Source organism: Symphalangus syndactylus, chromosome 17, assembly GCF_028878055.3.
Source record: "Symphalangus syndactylus isolate Jambi chromosome 17, NHGRI_mSymSyn1-v2.1_pri, whole genome shotgun sequence".
Taxonomy (NCBI): domain Eukaryota; kingdom Metazoa; phylum Chordata; class Mammalia; order Primates; family Hylobatidae; genus Symphalangus; species Symphalangus syndactylus.
Window position 1 is genome coordinate 18542008 of NC_072439.2, and position 22820 is coordinate 18564827.

At 50.5% G+C, this 22820-nt stretch overlaps 3 protein-coding genes across 4 annotated transcripts; 1 reads left to right on the plus strand and 2 right to left on the minus strand.

Annotated features, from left to right (window-relative positions):
- Window positions 1-4860: 4860 nt before the first annotated feature.
- ZNF428 (zinc finger protein 428) lies at window positions 4861-11626 on the plus strand. The gene is made up of 2 exons (XM_055249344.2): window positions 4861-4990; window positions 10967-11626. The coding sequence occupies exons 1-2, from the start codon at window positions 4915-4917 to the stop codon at window positions 11464-11466; spliced, it is 576 nt and encodes a 191-aa protein (XP_055105319.1). The 5' UTR covers window positions 4861-4914; the 3' UTR covers window positions 11467-11626.
- On the minus strand, window positions 4950-17722 carry SRRM5 (serine/arginine repetitive matrix 5). The gene is given in 3 exon segments (XM_055249252.2): window positions 4950-6443; window positions 6445-7053; window positions 17638-17722. Coding segments are annotated over 2 exon segments (2022 nt in total). The 5' UTR covers window positions 6973-7053; window positions 17638-17722.
- Window positions 17723-17853: 131 nt separating this feature from the next.
- ZNF576 (zinc finger protein 576) lies at window positions 17854-22689 on the minus strand. Of its 2 annotated transcripts, none has more exons than XM_063621094.1 (3): window positions 22517-22689; window positions 21850-21949; window positions 17854-20208 (listed from the first exon to the last, which is right to left on the minus strand). In XM_063621094.1, exons 1-3 carry the CDS (start codon window positions 22613-22615, stop codon window positions 19781-19783), a joined length of 627 nt encoding a protein of 208 aa, XP_063477164.1. In that variant the 5' UTR covers window positions 22616-22689; the 3' UTR covers window positions 17854-19780. The 2 variants fall into 2 exon arrangements, with proteins under 2 accessions (XP_063477164.1, XP_063477165.1); XM_063621095.1 differs by having other exon boundaries at window positions 21850-21946; window positions 22517-22688.
- Between the last annotated feature and the right edge of the window lie 131 nt (window positions 22690-22820).

Genomic DNA, 22820 nt, shown 5'->3' on the forward strand with positions numbered 1-22820 from the left:
GGGAAGGTGGTCGCTATAGGCCTAAGGCATCCTGGGAAGAACTGCCACAAGGAATTGTGGGAACTGGCCCTTATTGTCCCGTAGTGGAAGGTTTTGCCCTGGTCTCTTTGCTCGAGCATTGGAACGGGTACCTATTGTGTTCACGCGGGGCATCTTGGGAATTCGCTGCTATAGGCCCAGGGTATTGTGGAGTCTCCAGCACTGTGTTTGCCTTTCAGTTTGGCTGCCATAGGCGTGGTAGGAGTGGGACTTGTGAACCAAGGGATGGCCCTGCCTGACCTCTGGAATACTCTGGAAAGGGCCTTGTGTGATGTGGGCTTGGAAAAGTGTAGGCTAATGTGCATTGTCTCCTGGTAACTTCATGGAACGTCTTGATTGCCCCAGGTGTATGGTTGCCGTATAAAATATACAATGTCTAGTTAAATTTGAATTTCAGATAAACAATTATATCCAAAAGATACAACCTTTTAGAAAAGTATGTCCCAAATATCACATGGAACATAGCTATATTAAGTAATTCTGTGGGCTAGTTGCAGTGGCTTATGCCTGTGATACCAATACTTTGGGAGGCTGAGGCAGGAGGATCGCTTGAGACCAGGAGTTCAAGACCAGCCTGGGCAACATAGTGAGACCCCCGTCTCCACACACACACACACACACACAAAAAAGTAAAAATTAAGCCTGGCGTGGTGGCGCACACCTGTAGCCCCAGCTACTCTGCTAGGGGCGAGTAGGGTACCTTGAGTACAGGAGTTTGAGGTTACAGTGAGCTAACCTCCCAACCTGGTTATGGGGAGTACATGAGTTAAGGCCTGGAAGCCCCTTTCCTACAGATCACCCTACTGCACTCCAGCCTGGGCAACTGAGCGAGACCCTGTCTCTTAAAAAATATAAATAAGTAGGCTGGGCGCGGTGGCTCATGCCTGTAATCCCAGCACTTTGGGAGGCCGAGGCGGGTGGATCACGACGTCAGGAGATCGAGATCATCCTGGCTAACACGGTGAAACCCCATCTCTACTAAAAATACAAAAAATAGCCGGGCATAGTGGCGAGCGCCTGTAGTCCCAGCTACTCGGAAAGCTGAGGCAGGAGAATGGCGTGAACCCAGGAGGCGGAGCTTGCAGTGATCCGAGATCGTGCCACTGCACTCCAGCCTGGGCGACAGAGCAAGACTCCGTCACCAAAAAAAAAAAAAGAGCCAGGCATGGTGGCACGCGCCTGTAGTCCCAGCTACTCGGGAGGCTGGGGCAGGATAATTGCTTGAACCCAGGAGGCAGAGGTTGCAGCGAGCCGAGATCGCTCCACTGCACTCCAACCTGGGCGACAGAGTGAGACTCCGTCTCAAAAAAGAAAATTAAATAAATAAGGGCCAGGTATGGTAGCTCATGCCTGTAATCCCAGCACTTTGGGAGGTGGGAGGCCAAGGCAGGAGGATTGTTTGAGGCCAGGAATTTGACACCAGCCTTGGCAACATAGTGAGACACCATCTCCGCAAAAAAAAAAAAAAAAAAAAATTAATTGGATGTCTTCTGTTTTTATTGGCTAAATCTGGCAATCTTATCTTGGTATAAAGTAGAATTCCCAAATTAGATGGGGCCCTGTAGGCAATAGGGTATCATTAGAATTCTCTGCCAATTATGAAATCTGTCTTTAAAAGCCAAGATTTAGGTGCTTTCTTTAGGAAGTTGCCCTGCCAATGATGCCAATGCTTCTTTGCCCCAGCCACCTCCAGGTTTCAATCTGAAGGTTTTCTCTTTAGTCCCCAGCATTAAACTTGACATCTGGGCTTTGAAGGGACCATGTATTTTCCACCATTGTATCCCCAGTGCATGGGCCTTGGCATGTAAGAGATATAGCTGAGGCTGCAGCAACTTGCCATGCATGGTTCTCTACTATCAGGGAGTACAGTGGAAGACAATAGTGGTGTGTGTGTGTGGTGGGGTTGGTGGGGGGTGGGGGTGTCCGTTGGTGAAGAGGGAGAGAGAGAAGTCACAGAAGGCTTCCTGGCAGAGGCAGTATTTCAGCGGGCAAGAAGTACAGAGGTTCTTATGTTTGCGGTGGGCTTTGAAGGGTGAAAAGGAGTTCTCCAGGCCAAAAAGGGGGAAGGAGGGCTGGGCGTGGTGGTTCTCACCTGTAATCCCAGCACTCTGGGAGGCCAAGGTGAGTGGATCACGTGAGGTCAGGAGTTTGAGACCAGCCTGGCTGACATAACGAAACCCTGTCTCTACTAAAAATACCAAAAAATTAGCCTGGCATGGTGGTGGTGGCTGCCTGTAATCCCAGCTACTAGGGAGACTGAGGCAGGGTGGAGGTTGCAGTGAGCCAAGATCGTGCTATTGTACTCCAGCCTGGGCAACAAAGTGAGACTCCGTCTCAAAAAAAAAAAAAAAAAAAAAGAGGAGGACATTCTTGACAGCAACAGCGGGTGTACTAAGACCCACAGATGTGAAAAGGGTCTCCTTGTGTGCACAGGGAGAGGTGAGAGGTCTGGAACATCTGGAGTTTATAGAGGGGCGGGAATGGGAGTAGTAACGGCCACTCTTGATGGAGTACCGGCCACACACCAGCAATTTCTATCAGTGAGCCTACTGAATCTTCAGAAAAACCTTTTGAGCTGAGAAATCATTTTATGAAAGGTGTGGCTCCCAATCCTACTTCATCCACTTACCAGATGGTGACCTTGGGCTACTCAATTATCACCTCTGTGTCTGTTTCCTCATCTGTACAAAGGAGATAATTCCCAACCTGGTTATGGGGAGTACATGAGTTAAGGCCTGGAAGCCCCTTTCTTACAGAGAAGGAAACAGGCTAGAGAAGTTAAGTTCTTTGCTTGGTGCTACACAGAGTGTGGCAAACCTAGACACTATCATGCCAATTGATACAGAACTAAGGCTCATAGTCACAAACCAGTACAGCCATACCAATTGTTTAAATATTAAAATACTTCCAGATGGGTTGGTGTGTCACTGCTACACAAGTACTCCCTGTCCCTAACTGCCACTTGGGACCCTCCCTGTGGTATTATATATATAAATATATTGGTTTTCATCCACAGTTCCTAGCTGGTAACTCCTGTAGCCTTTGTTAAAGTCTCTTGTTATAATGTTGTGTACCTTAGGCCTGGGGCAGGTCTGAAGAAACAGAATCTCACTGACCTCCTCCTGCCTTCCATTTCCTGCCCCAGGGCAAGACTCTAATCTTCCCCACCTTCTTGATTGTTGGTCTTAAGACACTTTTCAGAGAAGTCTATGCCCAATGCTGCTGTCTTAAAGCCTCCGTAAAAACCCAAGAGGACTGGGTTTGGAGAGCTTCCGCATAGCTAACCACATGAGGGTTCCTGTAGGGTGGCACCCCAGGGAGGGCGTGAAGCTCCCTGCCCCTTCCCTTATACCTTGCCCTACACATCTCTTCATCTTTCTTCTTTGCAATATCCTCTATAGTAAACCAGTAAATCTAAGTAAGCTTTTCCTTGAGTTCTGTGATTAGCTCCAGCAAATTTTTTTTTTTTTTTTTTTTGTAAGATGGGTCATCCAGGCTTGAGTGCAGTGGCAAGGTCACGGCTCACTGCAGCCTTGACCTTCCAGGCTCAAGTTATCCTCCCGCCTCAGCCTCTCAGGTAACTGGGACTATGAGCACATGCCACCACACCAGCTAACTTTTGTAATTTTTTTTTTTTTTGTAGAGACAAGTTTGCCATGTTGCCTAGGCTGGTCTCAAACTCCTGAGCTCAGGTGATCTGCCCACCTCGGCCTCCCAAAGTGCTGGGATTACAGGCATGGGCCACCGTGCCCGGCCTTATTTTTATTTTTTTAAAAAAGTCGGGTGTGGTGGCTCATGCCTGTAATCCCAGCACTTTGGAGGGCTGAAGCCGGCGGATTGCTTGAGCTCTGGGCAACATGGTGAAACTCTGTCTCTACCAAAAATACAAAAATTAGCCGGGTGTGGGGACAGCGTTGGAATGGAATCGGAGGGGACACCTAGCTGGTGTCTCCTGTGTAGTGTGTGGGGAAAAAGCCCCACACATTTGGTCACAGAATTCCGTGTTGATGATTGTTGTGGTAGTGTGAGGAGAGTGGAGGAGAAGCACAGTTTGAGGGTTTTCCCCATAACACTTCCCCAGCCCCAGACCTCCCCGTGGTCCAGCAACTAAAGGGTTAATGCCTGGTATCCGTCCCGCTCCACTGTCAGTTCTGATTGGTGCCCACACTAGTCCCCACTGTTGAATATTTGGAGTGTCACCTCTCCCTACCCCACTGAATAAGAACCAGAAGGCAGCCTTGTTGCCCACATGCGGAAATTAAGACCTAGAGAGGGGGACAGGTGCGGTGGCTCACGCCTATAATCCCAGCACTTTGCGAGGTTGAGGCATGTGGATCACCTGAGGTCAGGAGTTCAAGCCCAGCCTCGCCAACATGGTGAAACCCCATCCCTACTAAAAATACAAAATTAGCCGGGCGTGAGGACGCACACTTGTAGTTCCAGCTACTCGGGAAGCTGAGGTAGGAGAATTGCTTGAGCCTGGGAGGTGAAGGTTGCAGTGAGCTGAGATCACACCACTGCACTCCAGCCTGGGCAACAGAGTGAGATTCTGTCTCAAAAAAAAAAAAAAAAAGACCTAGAGAGGGGCAGGGCTTGCACTCAAGGCCCTGTAGACAGTCAGGGACAGAGCTGGGGTCCTCTGTGCCCCACCCCAGCAATGAGCACACAGTTGGGCTTGGGGTGGGGATGGGTGCTATGTAAAAATTTATTGAATCATCACAGGTCTTTCCTTTCCCCCTAACCAGCATCCCTCTCTACCTGCCAACATCCTGTATTAGAGAACTTGTGGCCGGAGGTGTGGCTGTGGAGAGCTGGCCGGGGAGGGACGCTGCTCAGCTGCTGCTCTGCTCCTGTCTCCTGTCCCCTCCCCCGGCCATGACAGAGACCCGTGAGCCAGCTGAGACTGGGGGCTACGCCAGCTTGGAAGAAGACGATGAAGACCTTTCCCCAGGTAAGGTGGCCTTAGAGGTGGTGGCGTTGGCTTGACCGTCATCCTGGCTTAGGGTTTGGCCTCCACTGGGAAATGTTGATGGGGAGTGGCTGCTTGTCTTGCTAGGGGTTCTATTCTGACTGAGACTCCTTGTCCCGGTAGGGGATCTCTTCCAGTCGGGACTTCTGGGGATTGTAGATTGACTGGGGTCGCTCTCCTTGCTAGAGGTTCTAGATTGGCTATGATTTCCTTCCTTGCTGGGGGTTCTAGATCGGCTGTGAGCTTTCTCCTTGCTGAAGGCTCTAGGTCGACTGTAACCACTCTGCTTATTGGGGCTTCTAGATCGGCTGTGATCTCTCTCCTCGCTGGAGCTTCTAGATTGTCTGCGCTCTCTCTCCTTGCTGGAACTTCTCCATCGTCTGCGATCTCTCTCTTTGCTGGGGCTTCTGGATTGTCTGTGCTCTCTCTCCTCGCTGGGTTTTCTAGATTGGCTGCGATCTCTCTCCTTGTTGGGGCTTCCGAGTCGGCTGTGAACTTTCTCCTTGCTGGGGCCTCTCGATTGTCTGTGATCTCTCTCTTTGCAGGGGCTTCTGTATTGTCTGTGATCTCTTTCCTTGCTAGGGCTTCTAGGTCGGCTGCGATCTCTCTCCTTGTTGGGACTTCTAGATCGGCTGCGATCTCTCTCCTTGTTGGGACTTCTAGATCGGCTGCGATCTCTCTGCTTGTTGGGACTTCTAGATCGGCTGCGATCTCTCTGCTTGTTGGGACTTCCAGATTGACCGCGACCACTCTCCTTCCTGGGGCTGCTAGATCCTCTGCGATCTCTCTCTTTGCTGGAGCTTCTAGAATGGCTATGACTTCTTTCCTTGCTGGGGTTTCTAGACCAGTTGTGACTTCTTCCTCTTCTGGGGGTTCTAGATTGGTTTTGACTTTTCCCCTTGCTGTGGCTTCTAGACTGGCTGTGTCTTCCCATCTGGCTCAGAATTCCCTTCCGGGTGCGACTTCTTGCCCTGCTATGGTTTCTCTTCCAACTGTGACTTCTCACCCTGCTGTGCGTCCTCTTCTGACTGCCACTTCTTGACCTTCTGGGGCTTCTAGATTGGCTGTGACTTTGCAGCCTGCTGCGGGTGCTGGTCTGGTTATAACTCTTGACCCTGCTGGACATTTCAGTGGGGCTGTAACTCTTTTCCCTACTGGGGATGATCATCTGACCATAGCTCTTCACCTTCCTTGATGACGATGGAGATGGGTTGTCACTCTTCTCCTTGGAGGGAATTCCAGTCGGGGTTTGAAACTTGGCTCTACTGGAAGTTGCAGCCAGCTCGGAACTCCTCCCTATACCTGAGCCTCCTGGTGGGCGGTAACTCTTCTTGCTCATGTTTCTAGGCTGGCTGTCACTCCTTTCCCTGTTGCTGGTTCTAGGCCGGCCGTAACTCTTTCCCCGGCTCCGTTTTTGCTGTGAAGTGGGAGTTCTTAACGCTGCTGGCCATGCCTGGTCTGGCACCATGAGTTCTTATCCTGCCAGGAGTGCTGGCCCTGCTGGGTGACCTCTTGGAGCTGCGGCTTCCCCTTCTGCCGGGTGTCCTTCCCCGGCTGTGTGTGCCCCTCCGCTGGTGGCATCTCATGCCGCTGGCCTTGCTGGCTTTGCTGGCTTTGCTGGTCCTGGTGTCGGTGCTCACCCTGCTGGGTGTTCTTGCTTTGCTGCGGACTCGGGACCTGCTGCTGGGCCGGTTAGAAGGGGCTCTTTTTGTACTGGTCGATTTCGTGGACTTGGAACTGCTTGGGCTCATGACTGAGTTGCGGGATGTCGCTGGCTTGGTGGGCACTAAGGATCTGTTGGGCATTGCTGATTTGGTGGACTTCAAGGAGGCAGGAGGCTTGGGATCTGCAGTGGGCATGGAGGATCCACTGGGTGCCGGGGACATACTGGGCTTTGAAGATCTCTTAGGTGAAGACATGGTGGGCGCAAAAGGGCTTGTGGTCCTGGAAGTCACAGTAGACATGAAACACCTGGTGGCCGTGGATGATGACCTGATTGCCTGTCACAGGCCAACTGTGTGAAGTCATAGTGGGCATTGAAGACTCTGGAGGGTGAGTGGTATGAAGTCAGAGGTGGGAGAAGAGAGGGCAGGGGTCCTAGCCTGAGGCTGGAGATATTTCCTCTGGTTTGCAGCCATTCAGCAGATGTCTTCTGAGGCTGACTCATGCCCAGCATTGCTGGGGACACAGAGATGGGGCAGACCCAGGCCCTGCCTTCAAGGGAGCCCATAGTCAATGGGTGGGGAGGGGGGTCACTGCCCAGAGTGGTCAGGGTGTGATGGAGAGCAGTGCAGGGGCCGGGGAGCCCATACAAGAGAGACACTGACCGCCTGGGGAGTCAGCAAGGACTTCACAGAGGACATGACATGAGCTTGGCTTTAAAAAGGAGCAGGAGTTTTGCCAGTAGAGAAAGAAAGGGTCAGGCTGGGCGCGGTGGCTCACACCTGTAATCCCAGCACTTTGGGAGGCTGAGGCAGGCAGATCACCTGAGGTCAGAAGTTCAAGACCAGCCTAACCAACATGGTGAAACCCCATCTCTACCAAATATATAAAAATTAGCCAGGTGTGGTGGCACATGCTTGTAATCCCAGCTACTTGGGAGGCCGAGGTGGGAGGATCGCTTGAACCTTGGAGGCGGAGGTTGCAGTGAGCCAAGATCACACCATTGCACGCCAGCCTGGGTGACAGCGAGACTCTCTCAAAAAAAAAAAAAAAAAAATGAACGAGTCACTCAGGTGGGTGAGGAGCAGAGGCTAAGGCTTTGGGGAGGGAGATCAGGGTCTTGGGGCCACTGTCATCCATTCACCCACACCTCCTCTGCTGGGGACCCCAAGATCATACCTGCCCTTGAGGTGTTCCCAGTCAGATAAGGGAGATACCCTGGGGGGCAGCTGACTGCAGTCAGCTTCTAGGACAGTAACAGGAGGAGGTGCTGGGGCAGGGGAAGCCGGAGAGAGACCTGGCTGGGAGCCTGGGGCCTCAGGGTGGTGGCTTCACAGAGGACAGAGTTTGTGCTGGGTCTTGAAGGATGAGTAGGGGGTCACTAGGTGGATAGAGTGGGGAACAGCCCATGCCAAGGCCTCAGGAAATGATTGTTAAATGGCAGGAACTAGTAGGAGAGAGCTGCAGGGACGGATGTTCAGAAGGAAACAGTTATAACCCGTTCTGGGCTAGTGATGCTGGGGACCCAGCAGGAGGGTGGTAGAAAAAGTGACTGGCTGTCTGGGATGAGGAGGTCTGGGATGGCCTCACCAAAGAGGAAGGCCTCCCACTGGGTCCTAAAGGATGGTGGGAAAAAGTAGGGCAGGACATTCCCACCAGAGGGAGGAACAGTGTGTGTGAAGCCTGAGAAAAGGTTTGTCAAATTCCATGCAGAGAGATATCCATGCCATAAATATGTCATAAGTACTTTCTTTGCACAAAGGAAGTGTTCTAGATGCTGGGGCCACAGCAGTGAACCAGACAAAGTCCCTGCTCTCGGGGACAGGCAGTAAACAAACACACAAGTAAATGTTGAATGCAGTGAGTCAGAAGATGGAGAAAAATGAGCCGGGCGCGGTGGGTCATACCTATAATCCCAGCACTTTGGGAGGCTGAGATGGGTGGATCACCTGAGGTCCGGAGTTTGAGACCAGCCTGGCCAACAAGGTGAAACCCCGTCTCTACTAAAAATACAAAAATTACCTGGGCATGCTGGTGCGTGCCTGTAATCCCAGTTACTTGAGAGGCTGAGGCAGAAGAATTGCCTGAACCCAGGAGGCGGAGTTTCCAGTGAGCTGAGATCACGCCACTGCACTCCAGCCTGGATGGCAGAGCAAGACTCTATCTCAAAAGAAGATGGAGAAAAATCAAGCAGAGCAAGGGGCGTAGGGAGTGCTGGGGAGGGGCCAGGGTGTCACTGAGAAGGTGACACTTGAGAAGAGACATGGAATGGAGAGTGACATCGGCAGAAAGGGTGGCAAAGACCCTGAGGCAGGTATGGGCCTGGGGTGTCGGAAAGTGAGGAGCCTGGTATGAAGAGCCTGTGGCCACTGCGATGACAGGAGCAAGGGCGGAGCACAGGGTGCAGTAGCAGGATCCTCTGGGTTCTGGGAGAAACTGAGGAATGGGGCTGGGATGGATACAATGTGAGGCTTTTGGCAGGCTCCTGCCATCGAGGCCGAAGAAGCTGGTACTTCCCACACTGTGGTCACAGGGACCCCATCCCCAACCATTACTCTGTGTGTGCGCCCCCATAATGGCAGCTGATGTCGCGCTTTTCCGTATATCAACTTTAAAATTTTTCCCCTTTTCTTTTTTTTTTTTGGAAATGGAGTCTTGCTCTGTCACCCAGGCTGGAGTGCGGTGGCTCGATATTGGCTCATCGCAACCTCCGCCTCCCGGGTTCAAGCAATTCTCCTGTCTCAGCGTCCTGAGTAGCTGGGACTATAGGCACCCACCACCCCACCTTTGGCTAATTTTCGTATTTTTAGTAGAGACGGGGTTTCACCATGTTGCCCAGGGTGGGTCATGAACTCCTGAGTTCAGGCAATCCACCCACCTCAGCCTCCCAAAGTGCTAGATTACAGGCCTTTTTCTTTAAACCTCAACTTGTCCTAGGTATGTCCTTGATAACTGTGAAATCACAGTAATATATCTTACCTATAAATAAATATTTCAATTCACCTAACTATATATATATATATATATATATATATATATATATATATATATATCTCTTTCCCTGGCCACAGATATAAAAGTACATCTGTGTGTATGCATGTGTTTTAATTTGCACAAATACCTTTTCAAATGGTTGTCTCCCTAAAATGATCCAATGATCCAGTGTCAGCCATGGCCCAGGTTCAGCTTTTCCTGCCAGAGCTGTGTAACCACAGGGGAGTGAGTCGTCTAGCCTCCCTGTGCCTCAGTTTCCACATCCATCAACTGGGGATAGTAATAGTACCACCCTCAAAGGGTTGTTGAGGATTTAGTGAGTTAATGTTTAAGAACAGGGCTCCTACAATAGCAAGGATGCTGTTGTTACTGGTGGGTTTTTACTACTCCTGCTTTGTCCTTCCTAAATGCCTCCCACCCCACTTCCCCATGGAGTTTTTGTTTTCTTTTGCAATCAATCGATTTTTTTTTTTTTTTTTTTCCAAGACAGAGTCTTGCTCTGTCACCCAGGCTGGAGTGCAATGGTGCGATCTCGGCTCACTGCAACCTCCGCCTCCTGGGTTGAAGCAGTTCTCCTGCCTCAGCCTCCCGAGTAGCTGGGATTCCAGGCGCCCGTTACCACACCCAGCTAATTTTTGTATTTTTAGTAGAGACGAGGTTTCACCATGTTGGCCAGGCTTGTCTTGAACTCCTGACCTCATGATCTGCCCGCCTTGGCCTCACAAAGTGCTGGGATTACAGGAGTAATCCACTGCACCCGGCCAAAAAATTCTTTTTAAGTGGTGAGGTCTCACTCTGTCACTCAGGCTGGGAGGGAGTGGCGCAATCATGGCTCAGATGCAGCCTGGAACTCCTCAGCTCAAGTGATACTCCTGCCTTAGCCTCCCGAGAAGCTGGTACTACAGGTAATGCATCACCAGGCCTGGCTAATTTTTTAATTTTTTGTAGAGACAGAGTCTTGCTATATTGCCCAGGCTGGTCTCAAACTTCTGGGCTCAAGTGATCTTCCCACCTTGGCCACCTAAAAGTGCTGGGATTACAGGCATGAGCCACTGTGCCCAGTCCTATCCCATGCAGTTCTTGGAAGACATTCATTGGCTTGACACAAAGATACAGGGAATCTACTGGGTGCCAGCCTTGTTCTGTGCCATGGGGACTCATCTGTGGGGAAAGGAAGGGCAGTGCCTAGGCTACCCTTGTCATACTATGGCAAGTCTGAATGTGGGGATTCAGGGAGGGGACAGCTGGGCCTAGCCCTCTTTCCTCTGATGCCACTGTCTCCCCCTATGTGTCCCCCTCCAGGCCCCGAGCATTCCTCTGATTCAGAATACACTCTCTCAGAGCCGGACTCCGAAGAGGAAGAAGATGAGGAGGAGGAGGAAGAGGAGACCACTGACGATCCTGAATATGATCCTGGCTACAAGGTGAAGCAGCGCCTTGGCGGGGGACGTGGTGGCCCATCCCGCCGGGCTCCCCGTGCAGCCCAGCCCCCGGGCCCCCCGGCCCAGCCTTGCCAGCTCTGTGGCCGCTCACCCCTTGGGGAGGCCCCACCGGGAACCCCACCCTGCCGGCTCTGCTGCCCTGCTACAGCCCCCCAGGAAGCACCAGCCCCAGAAGGCAGGGCCCTCGGGGAGGAAGAGGAGGAACCACCTCGGGCTGGGGAGGGCCGACCAGCTGGGCGGGAGGAGGAGGAGGAAGAGGAGGAGGAGGGAACCTACCACTGTACGGAATGCGAGGATTCCTTTGACAACCTGGGGGAGCTGCACGGGCACTTCATGCTGCACGCCCGGGGTGAGGTGTAGGCAGAGCCCCCATACAGGGAGCTTGGCAGAAGGGGTGGGGTGGGAGGAGGGGGCTGAGGAAATTGGGGTTGTGACAGTGGTCATGGGGGATGGGGTACTGCCGGTCTGTGTTGTCTTAGAAGTAGATGTGTGATGGCCAGAATAAAAGCCAAAATCTGTATCTGTGTTGGTTCAGTGTGTGTGTGTGTGTGTGTGCGCGCGCGCGTGTGTGTGTGTGTGTGTTCCACCTGGGCTCCTTCTTGGGGAACCTCGGGGTCTTTTGGGAAAGATAACATTTACTATGTGCTTGTATTCGATGAGGTTTCCATGTATTCACTCACAGACCCCATAATGTAAAGGCTCTAACAATAGAATTTCATTTCTCCTTCACAAAATAGTGCTGGGTGAGTCATTTGGGGACTCAGGCCATCCCTTAAGCCTGTTGTCTCCCCCATGGTCCAGACTGGGGCCATGGCCTGGATCCTGCTGGCAGAAGAGGACAGGATGCCTGGTGAGGTGCACGTGTTGTCTTACAAGCCCTGGCCTGCCAGGGGCACACACTGCTTCCATTGACACGCCTTTGCTGAGAAATCAGATATGTGGCCGCAGCTAACTGCAAAAACAACCTGGGAGAAGCAGTCTAGCTAAGCGCCCAGAAAGCAGAAAACAGTTCATGGAGGACAGCTAGGGCTTTCTGCCACATCGCCTAGGAACTTCCACAAAGAGGACTTTAATTATAATCACAGCTACGCTTCCTCAGCGCTTCCTGGGTATCTGGTGCCAGTCCAAGGGCTTTATATATATTGACTCATAGAAATGGTGCATCTAGGAACTTACAGAAATAGAACCTTAATGATAATTACAGCTGCCATTTTCCCAGCACTTACAGAGTGCTGTTCTTAATTTGCATGAGATTATCAGCTTCTTAGAATAACCCTGTGAGATAGGGATTGTGATCCATTAATTCATTTAACAAATGTTTTTGAGTACCTGCTGTGTGCTAAGCATTGGGAACACAGCAGTGAATAAAATAAAATCGTTGTCCTCATGGAGCTTACATGGGAGTGGGTAGAGGCTGCTGGTGAAGACAGACATAAACAAGTAAGATACAGCATATGCCGGATGCTGATAAATGCCGTGAGAACAATAAAGCACTGAAAGGAGGCCCGGCATGGTGGCTCACTCCTGAAATCCCAGCACTGAGGTGGGCGGATTACTTGAGCCCAGGAGTTCGAGACCAGCCTGGGCAGCATGCCAAAATCCCATCTCTACAAAATACAAAAAAATTAGCTGGGCTAACGATGGTGCATGGCTATAGTCCCAGCTACTAGGGAGGCTTAGGTGGGAGGATTGCTGGAGCTGAAGAAGTGTCACTGCACTCCAGCCTGGGCAACAGTGAGACCCTGTCCCAAAAAAAAAAAAAAAAAACCTGAAGGAAGGCCAGGTGCAGTGGCTCATGCCTATAATTCCAGCACTTTGGGAGGCTGAGGTGGGAAGATTTCTTGAGGTCAGGAGTTGGAGACCAGCCTGGGCAACACAGTGCAACCCCATCTACAAAAAATTAAATTCGCTGGGCTTGGTGGTGCATGCCTATGGTCCCAGCTATTCAGGAAGTTATTCAGGATCGCTTGAGCCTTGGAGGTTGAGGCTGCAGTGGCCTGTGATTGTGCCACTGTGCTCACTGCACTCTAGTCTGGATGATGGCAAGAATTTGTCCCAACAAAAAAATTTAAAAAAGGACTGAAGGGAGAACTGTTCTGGAAGGAGGTTGCAGTTTTAAAGAGTGTAGTCCTCCCTGAGAAGGTGACAGATCTGAAGCCGGGGGAAGCCACGTACATCAATGGGGAAGAGCACTCCAGGCCGGAGAAGGCAGGAGCCTGCCTGGTGTGCCAAAGAGGCCAGAGCTGTAGGGATGAGGTCAAAGGGTAGCAAAGGACCAGCTCTTTACAGCCTTGCCAAAACTTGGCTTGGGCTCTGAGATGGGAAGTACTAATTCGTAATTCACAGAAGCTTGGCGCCGAAGCTACTTTGAAAATAGAAGCCTAATTATAATAATAGCTATCATTTACTGAGAATTTACTGGGCAACCAGCCCTGTTCTAAGGCACTTTACATGTGTTAACTCATAGAAGGTTGGAAACTAAGAACCTTCAAGAATAGAACCTGAATTACCGTAATGGCCATCATTAAGTCAGCACTCACGGTGGACCAGGCCCTGGGCTCAGTGCTTTATGTGGACAGTCGCATCAGATCCTTACAAGTTAGGGACTGTTACTTATTTACTCATTTACCCAACAATGATTTATTGAGCACCTATGAGATGGCAGGCACTGCTCCGGGAGTTGGAAATACAGCAGTGAACATGATGAACAAAAATCCCCTCCCTTTGTGGAGGTTACAATGGGGAAGACAGTAATCAAGTATTTAAGTAAAATATACAAATTGTGGCTGGGCGCAGTGGCTCACGCTTGTAATCCCAGCACTTTGGGAGGCCGAGGCGGGTGGATCATGAGGTCAGGAGATCGAGACCACGATGAAACCCCGTCTCTACTAAAAATATAAAAAATTAGCCAGGAGTGGTGGCAGGCACCTGTAGTCCCAGCTACTCGGAGAAGCTGAGGCAGGAGAATGGCGTGAACCCGGGAGGCGGAGCTTGCAGTGAGCTGAGATCGCGCCACTGCACTCCGGCCTGGGCGACAGAGCGAGACTCCGTCTCAAAAAAAAAAAAAAATACAAATTGTATGGAATGTTAGATAGTCATAAGTGCTATGGAGAAAAAGGAACAGGGTGGGAAGCTTGTATGTGTGAAGGTTGCAGTTTTAAGTAGGGTGGTCAAGGAAGGCTTCACTGAGATGACATCAGAGCAGAGACCTAGAGAAGGGGCAGGAGTGAGCCTTGTGGCTGTCTGTGGGCACAGTAAGTGCAATGGCCCGAGGTGGGAGCCCACTTGGGGTGCTTGGGAAGAGAACACAGGGCCAAGAGGCTGGAACTGAGGAAGACAGGTAGGAGGTGACGTCAGAAAGTAGCGGAGAACCAGGCCGTGGGAGCCATATACTGACTTTGGCATTGTCTCCAAGTCTGGGTCCTCATAGTAATCTGAGTGCTCATAATAATCCTTAGAAGCTACTTCTATGACCATTTTATAACTGCTACAACAGGCCAGGCATGGTTGCTCATGCCTGTAATCTCAGCACCTTGGGAGGCCAAGGTGGGTGGATTGCCTGAGGTCAGGAGTTCGAGACCAGCCTGGCCAACATGGTGAAACCCCATCTCTACCAAAAATACAAAAACTTAGCTGAGTGTGGTGGTGCGTGCCTGTTGTCCCAGCTACTTGGGAGGCTGAGGCAGGAGAATCGCTCGTACCTGGGAGGCGGAGGTTGCAGTGAGCCCAGATTGTACCACTGCACTCCAGCCTGGGCAATAGAGCAAGACTCCGTCTCAAAAAAAAAAAAAAAAAAAAAAAAAAAACACAACTGCTACAGAGGCACAGAGAGGTTGAGTTACCTGTCAGAGGTCACACAGCCAGTAAGCAGCAGAGCCCTGGTTTGTACCCAGACAACTGGATGCAAGTGCATCCACTCTTAACCACTAAGCCACACACCAGAAATGGCAGTCTCGTGCCCACAGCCAGCATCTGACTTACAGGAGTATATCTGGCCTCCACAGAGCTACTGAGTTTTTTTAAGTTAACGCTGGTTACCAATGTTGGAAAATGGGTAATTTCACATTTAAAAAATTGCAGTTTCTGGACTGTCTTGAAAATTGTGAGATCTATATTGCTGAACCCCCGATTCCCATGGGGACAGTAGTTTGTTGGTGCGGAGGAGTCACTTTCTGTAGGGGAGGCATTCACTCTTATGTGCCCAGTCACCACTGCCTCACATCTGGACACCCCAACCCTGCCTGCTTGGCCCTGAAGAGCATCTGCTTTTTTTTTTTTTTTTTGAATGGGTTTTTTTTGTTGTTTTTTTTGTGACGGAGTCTCACTCTGTCGCCCAGGCTGGAGTGTAGTGGTGTGATCTCAGCTCACTGCAGCCTCTGCATTCTGGGTTCAAGCGATTCTCGTGCCTCAGCCTTCTGAGTAGCTGGGACCACAGGTGCGGTATTACCACCCCCGGCTAATTTTTGTATTTTTAGCAGAGATGCAGTTTCACCATGTTGGCCAGGCTGGTCTCAAACTCCTGACCTCAATTGATCCGCCCGCCTTGGCCTCCCAAAGTGCTGGGATTACAGGCGTGAGCACCGTGCCCAGCCAGCATTTGCATTTTTGACACCTATTACAGGATTTCAGACCAAAGCATTTTTCAAAACCCACGTTTCTCATCCCAGAATCTCCAAACCTGACATTGATCCACTCTTAACTGAGACTTTCCTGGCCACTATAGCTTAGCATCATGGAACCTCAGAATCATCAGCAGAAATTCCAGGCTCATTAAAACAACAGACACTTAGTCCGTTTGTGCGGCTGTAACAAAATACCTGAGACTGGGTAATTCATAAAGAACAAAGATTAATTCTTCATAGTTCTGGAGACTGGGAAGTCCCAGGTCAGGGAACCAGCAGATTTGGTGTCTAATTAAGGGCTGCTCTCTGCTTCCAAGTTGGTGCCTTCTTGCTGCATCCTTACACAGTGGAAAGTGGCAGAAAGGGATGAACGTTGTGTCCTCAGATGGTAGGAGAGATGGAAGGGGAGAAGGCCAGCTACTTCCCTTGGGTCCTTTTATAAGGGCACTTATCTTGTTCATGAGGGCAGAGCACTTGTGACTTAACCATCTCCTAAAGGCCCCATGTCTGAATACCATCACATGGGGTCTTAGGTTCCCAACATATGAATATTAGGGACCATAGCACATGGATAAGTGTGATCATTGGTTTTATTTCCTGGAGCAGCACCCCATCCTGTCTTCTGCCATAAGACAGGATTTCTAAGGACAAATATAATTTCCATCCATTGGCAAATATTCCTAAGGATCACAAGAGACACTATAAATCAGGAGTTGGGTCATTCAGCCAGCACCCATTCAGGATATGGAGGCAGGTCAGGCATTCCCCAAAGAGGATTTAGTACAGGGAATAGTTACACAGGTGTTAGAAGGCTGAAAGTCAGCCAGGCACGGTGTCTCATGCCTGTAATCCTAGCACTTTGGGAGATCGAGGTGGGCGGATTGTTTGAGCCCAGGAGTTCAAGACCAGCCTGAACAACATGGTGAAACCCCGTCTCTACAAAAAATTAGCTGTTCATAGTAGTGCACACCCGTAGTCCCAGCTATAGGGAGGGAGGCGGAGGTGGGAGGATCATCTGAGCCTGAGGAGGTCAAGGCTGCAGTGAGCCGAGGTCTTGCCACTGCACTCTATCCTGGGCTACACAGTGAGACCCTGTCTCAAGGGGAAAAAAAAGAAATGAAGGCCAGTTGCAGTGGCTCACACCTATAATCCCAGCACTTTGGGAGGCCCAGGCGGGCAGATCCCTGGAGGCCAGGAGTTTTGAGATCAGCCTGAGCAACATAATGAAACCCCATCTCTAGTAAAAATACAAAAAATTACCAGTTACAGTGGTGCACACCAGTAATCCCAGCTACTCGGGAGGCTGGGGCTGGAAAATTGCCTGAACCCAGGAGGTGGAGGCTTCAGTGAGCTGAGATCGCACCACTGCTCTCCAGCCTGGGAGACAGAGCGAGACTCAAAAAAGAAAAAAGAATTTAAAAGTGCACAGTTTACTAACATGATGGCAGTGGTGGTGCAGGTTGGGCCGCAGGAGTCATGTTGACCCATTTTAAGTTTGAGATCTCCAATTGTTTATTCAAGTGGTTATATCTTATGTCTGGGGTTTGGGCTGCAGATAAAGATGTGGAAGTCATCAGTGATGCTATTTAGAGAATCTGTGATGTCTGGAGAGAACAGGAAGCCCAGGGTGTACTTGGGCAGGCTGCTATCTTGGGAGAGCATGTGGGATTAGATACTTAGGTTTGGTTTAGGGGAGCCACTGTGGGGGTAGTGTGACAATATCTGGGTTGGAAACTTCTGAGTGTTCACCAGGAGCCAGAGGAAATATTTGGCTCTTCATGAAGTTGGTATCTTGAAAAAAACTGATGGTCTACTAACTCCAACCAGTCTCCCCATAAGTCATCCCATCAAAGAGATCCAGGGTAGCCCTGCCCCCAAACACACACACACACACACCCTACCTACCTACCTGGTAAAGGTGGTGATTCCAGGATGGAAATTTCTGCTTCCAGACTCAGAGTAGGTTGAATGTCTTATTAGATCAGGGGTTGGCAAACTTCTCCTGTAAAGGGCTAGATGGTAACTATTTTAAGTTCTGTAGTCCATAAAATCTCTGTTGCAACTATGCAGATCTGCTGTTCTAGGCAAAAGCAGCCATCAACAATACATAAGTGAATGAGTATAAAACTGTTCAAATAAAATTTTATTTGCAAAACCAGGCAGCAGGCTAGAGTTGGCCATAGTTTGCAGACCCCTGTCTTAGGCTGTAAATTCTGTTGCATGTGACAGAGACCCAAAATAATAGTGGCTTAAATAAGATAGAAGTTTCTTTCTTTCTTAGCAATATGGAAGTGGGCTGGTATGGTGGCTGTGCTCCCTGAAATTGATGAGAGACCCAGGCTCCTGCTATCTTGTTGCTCTGCCATCCCACGTGTTGCTCTTGTCCTTATGGTCTGAGATGGCTGGATACCATTTCCGTATTACAGTTAGGAAGGTGGAAAAAAGGTATGTCCCTTTCTTTTTTTTTTAAACGGAGTCTCACTCTGTCACCCGGGCTGAAGTGCAATGGCACGATCTTGGCTCACTGCAACCTGTCTCCCAGGTTCAAGCAATTCTCCTGCCTCAGCCTCCCAAGTAGCTGGGATTACAGGCATATGCCACCACACCCGGCTAATTTTTGTATTTTTAGTAGAGACAGGGTTTCACCATGTTGGCCAGGCTGGTCTCAAACTCCTGACCTCAGGTGATCCACCGGCCTCAGCCTCACAAAGTGCTGGGATTACAGGCATGAGCCACTGTGCCCAGCCGTCCCTTTCTTAAGCTTGCCTATTCTACCCAGGAATTTAGCCAGAAATCAGTCACAAGGCCACATCTAGCTGCAAAGGAATCTGGGAAATGCAGTCTTTTCAGCTACCGTGTGCCTAGCTAAAAACAGAGACAGTGATCAGTCTACCACATCCACCTCACCTGTGGGCTTTAAAAACATCCCTCAACATAAACAGAGTCTATAAGTGTTATATGCAAGGCATCAACCATTGTCTGCAGGTGCAGGGCAGGTAACTAAGGGGGTAAAACTGGCCTGGTGAGACTCATCTCCAGTTGAGGGTGACACCCACTGCTCCCTCCAGCCTGTTGTAGCTTCTGTCCTGCCCCTGCTGACAATGTCAGCCTAGGTTGGGCCTTTCAAGAGAGCCGAAAATAGGATCTTAATGGGAAATCTCCCAGTGTTGGCCAAATAAAACCCGAAACAGAAGGTATCTCTGTTTGATTCCAAACCAGTTTCCCCACAAAGCGAGGCCAACTCTGGCCTGAGTTCCCCCACCTGCCCACACCCTTATGTTCTCTGGAAATTCCCACTCAAAAGCCAGGGCTCCCTGTTTAGACATTTTAATATGGATGTTTTCTGTTTTTAGATACTATTCCTGTTAGCTTATTCATACCATTTCACCTACACATATGAAAAAAATATTTCATGACTAGAATGATATACAAAATTATTTAAATGAGACATAAATTAACGGGGGACTAGTGCCATCTAGTGCCATGGCCCCTCTGAGGATGGCAGGGGGTGGGAAAGAGACACAAGGACTCCAATTGCCACCCCCACTCAATTGGGGTCCAGCTCCCAACTTTGCTGCCCCATCCCCAAAAGCCCAAGTTGCTCCACATCTGGAACTCATCTGGTGGTATTACAGGCCAGCAACACCTCACCTTCCCTGCCCCCATTCAGGCAAAGGTCCAGGGCAATTTGCTCCCATAGCCCATGGCATCCATCTGGGAAGAATGAAGGGTGATGGCACAATCTGCAGCTAGGTATTTAACTGGGAATAAGGGAGACACAAACCATTTCTCTCCCGCACTCCCTTCCCATTTTTTTTTTAAACAAAAGATTTCATTATTGTCTGATTTCACTGTCTCACGAAGGCCCTGTGTCCTCCAAAGACTGAAGCTCTAAATGAGAATCTTCTGGGTCCTCTTTATTAAGAGCCCTCTGCCTTCCCAGGGGAGGGAAGCAAATCCTTCAGGGCCCCCAGAGTTCCTGCACCCCATATCATCGGTGAGTCCTACTGGCCACAGAGCCACCTGTCACCGTGGAGAGGCTTAAGCTGCACTTAGAGCTCCCCCCGGGCATGCCGAATGTAGTGTTGATGCAGCCCTGCTTCCTGAGCAAAGTCCTGACCGCACTCTGTGCAGGCGAAGGTGCCAGGAGGGGCACGGACCTCATGCATCTGGCGGTGCCGCCTCAGAGAAGCAGCCTGCCCAAAGGTCTTGCCACAGTCAGGACAAGGGAAGGTGGGCTGGGCAGTAGTGGTTGCAACTGGCGGGGTGGGCTTGGTGGCTGGACCGTGGCTGCGCTGGTGGGTGATTAGGGCTTTGGAGGAGGGGAAGGAGCGGGCGCAGGTGAAGCAGATGAAGAGGACCCCCTGCAGCTTCTGGGCCACGAAGTCCGCTGGGTGCTCCCGCTTCATGTGACGCTCCTGGAACTTGGAATCTGCGAAGGTGATGAGGCAGCGGGTGCACTTCGGGGCCCCCAGGTGGCCTGAGGGATGTGGGGGAGAGGTCAGGGGAGGCCAGCAGGAGTCTCCAAGACCTCTCCTGAACCCCAGAATCATACCAACAATTAACATTGAATGTGCTATGTGCTAGATTCCATGCTAATGCTGGACAACCAAACAGGAGAACTGTTCTTGGACCTATTTTATGGATGAGCAAACTGAGATTCAAAGAGGTTAGGCAAGTTGCCCATAGTCATGAGGCTAGGAAAGGAAATGGCGGAACCAGGGTTGGAACCCAGAGAGTCAGCCTGCCCAACAGAGGGGTATGGTGATTACAGCACAGCCTTTGGAGGCAGACTGCTTGGGATCGAATCTCACCTCCACCACTTCCTAGGCAATTACACCAGTTTCCTTATCTGGAAAATGGGCTAATAACAGTATCTACTCCATAGGACTGTTGGAAGAAATAAATGAATTGCTGTACAGTCATTTGCAATTATGACTAATGATACAGAGAAATCCATCCTGACATCCAGGATCTGGCCTGGTACTCACAGCTAGACCTTGGTGTTCTGTTGAACATAAATTTTCACAGAATATCAAGGACAGACAAGGCCACGCTGTGACTAGAATGAATCAAGACAAGACTACATCATCGTAATGTCTGAGCACAGACGAAATATGAATGCTGTCCAAGCAGAAAAATGACCAAACATCCTCCTATCCTGGCTAATGTGAATGTCTGCTGCTGCTTTATCAGTCAGAGCTTGAGCCTCGCCTCCTTCCTTCCTCCTTCTGGGTAAGATTTATTACGATAGCCAATCATAGAATTGCCCCTGCTTCCTGGTAGCATCCAATCCAGAGCAAAACAATTTTGCTCGAACCTTCCCCAGAATCACCACGCACAAGCCCAAATCCTATGTCGTTTTTACCATCTTGAGTGAGACACCCCACAGTTCTCCCCATGGTGTGTGTTCTTCGTTGCAGTGAGAAACCCAACGTGTTCAACTGCAGGTGTGTTCCTGGTAGTCTCTGGCTCAAGGGCTTTGAGACTACAGCTCTTGTTACAAATACCTCTTTGCCTCAGTTCCAAGTTTAAAGGGCCTATTATTAGAAGGACTTAATGAGACAAGGAATGTTAAAATCATTCATAATATGAGAATAAATACACCTAGCTCATAATAAAACACTGAGCAGGAGGTGTTGCTATTACGTGTCAAACTGGCTACCATCATTAACCCCTAGCTTCCCCCTTTGCTGCAGTTAATCCCATAACCACCCTGTGAGGTGGGTAGTGCCACCCTCTTTTGACAGTCAAGGAAACCAAGGCCCAAGTTACACTGAAAGTCTGGGGCAGAGATGGGACCAGAATCTTGGGGCTTCTCTCCCAATAGAACCATTCCCAGCCACATCTCCAACCCAAGCCTCTCCTGGAAGCCACCCTATCCCTCTGAATACATAAGCATTGCAATCCTGCTTATGTGGCCAGAGGAGGGTGAGTGCTCTGGCCACATAAGCTGGTGTGAGGAGATGCATTTCCTGCTAGGGCAGCTCAGGGACCATTACGGCCCCTTCTCAACAGGCAAAACTCTGTGGCGCCTTGGATACCGAAGTGCCACAGAGATCTTCTTAGCATCAGCTCCCGCACCCCACCCTCCTCTAGCCCGCCAGCCATGTGTACTCACAGATGTTGCCTCCTGGGCTCTGGGGACTTCTCTCCTTGGGTGAATCCTGCTGCTTCATGTTCTCTTCAGGGTTCGGGTCCCCCATGGTGCTGGGACCCTTCTAGTCAGGAGAGGAGCATGCATGAGTGAAGCTGTTCATCTGTTAACCAGTCTTAGAGGGCACCCTAAGTCTATGACCTTTGACATCGCCAGAGGCTCTCCTTGCCTGCCTTTGACCCCTACGACATACTATCTCCTTGAACTCTAATTGATGGAGTTCTTGCTAAAAGAAGCTTCAAACCTCCCAAAGGACTGGACTTCCTGGGTTTGGGACTCCCCTAGAGTCTTCTCACTGGTGTGACCTGTGACCTGCTGCATCAAACTAACTCCCTGAACTCAGCGTGGAAGCCTTGATCTTTGACACCAGCGTCAGCCCAATCTCAAGTGTCTTGGGGCAGGTAGTGATACCCACCCTTTATCCCAGTTCTTCCCGGGAAACATCCTCTGACATCCTGTGATTTTTGTTCCGCCCAGAGCCCCCGCCTCCCACGCGCGCTTGCAGCTGCTATCCCGCTACCCTCAAGCGCTGCCTACAGGTTCCTGCTCCAAGGCCTCAGTTTTCCTCCTTAGAGCAGAGGGCTGCCTTTCGCTGCGCCTGTCAGTCGCTGGCTACAGCGCCGCCACCTACAGACAAGTGGGATAGGGACCACTCAGTCTCAGGGCCCGCGTGGTTTCCGCGCCCTTTTGCCAGATGAGCCTCTCGTAGCCGAGATCTCGGATTTGCCATTCGGCAGTAGTATAGTCGCACCAGCCCGGTCCTCAAAATAACGGGAGGAGTCCTTCTCTGCCCTATGGCACCTTATGATGACGTTCAGCCTCCCGCGGCGTAGCTAACTAAGCTTTTTGCGCATGCGTGGGTAGGCTCTCGTGGCGCGCAGGCGCGTTGACTCATTCATTGTTCTGGGCCCTGAGGCCGCCGAAGAGGGGCGTGC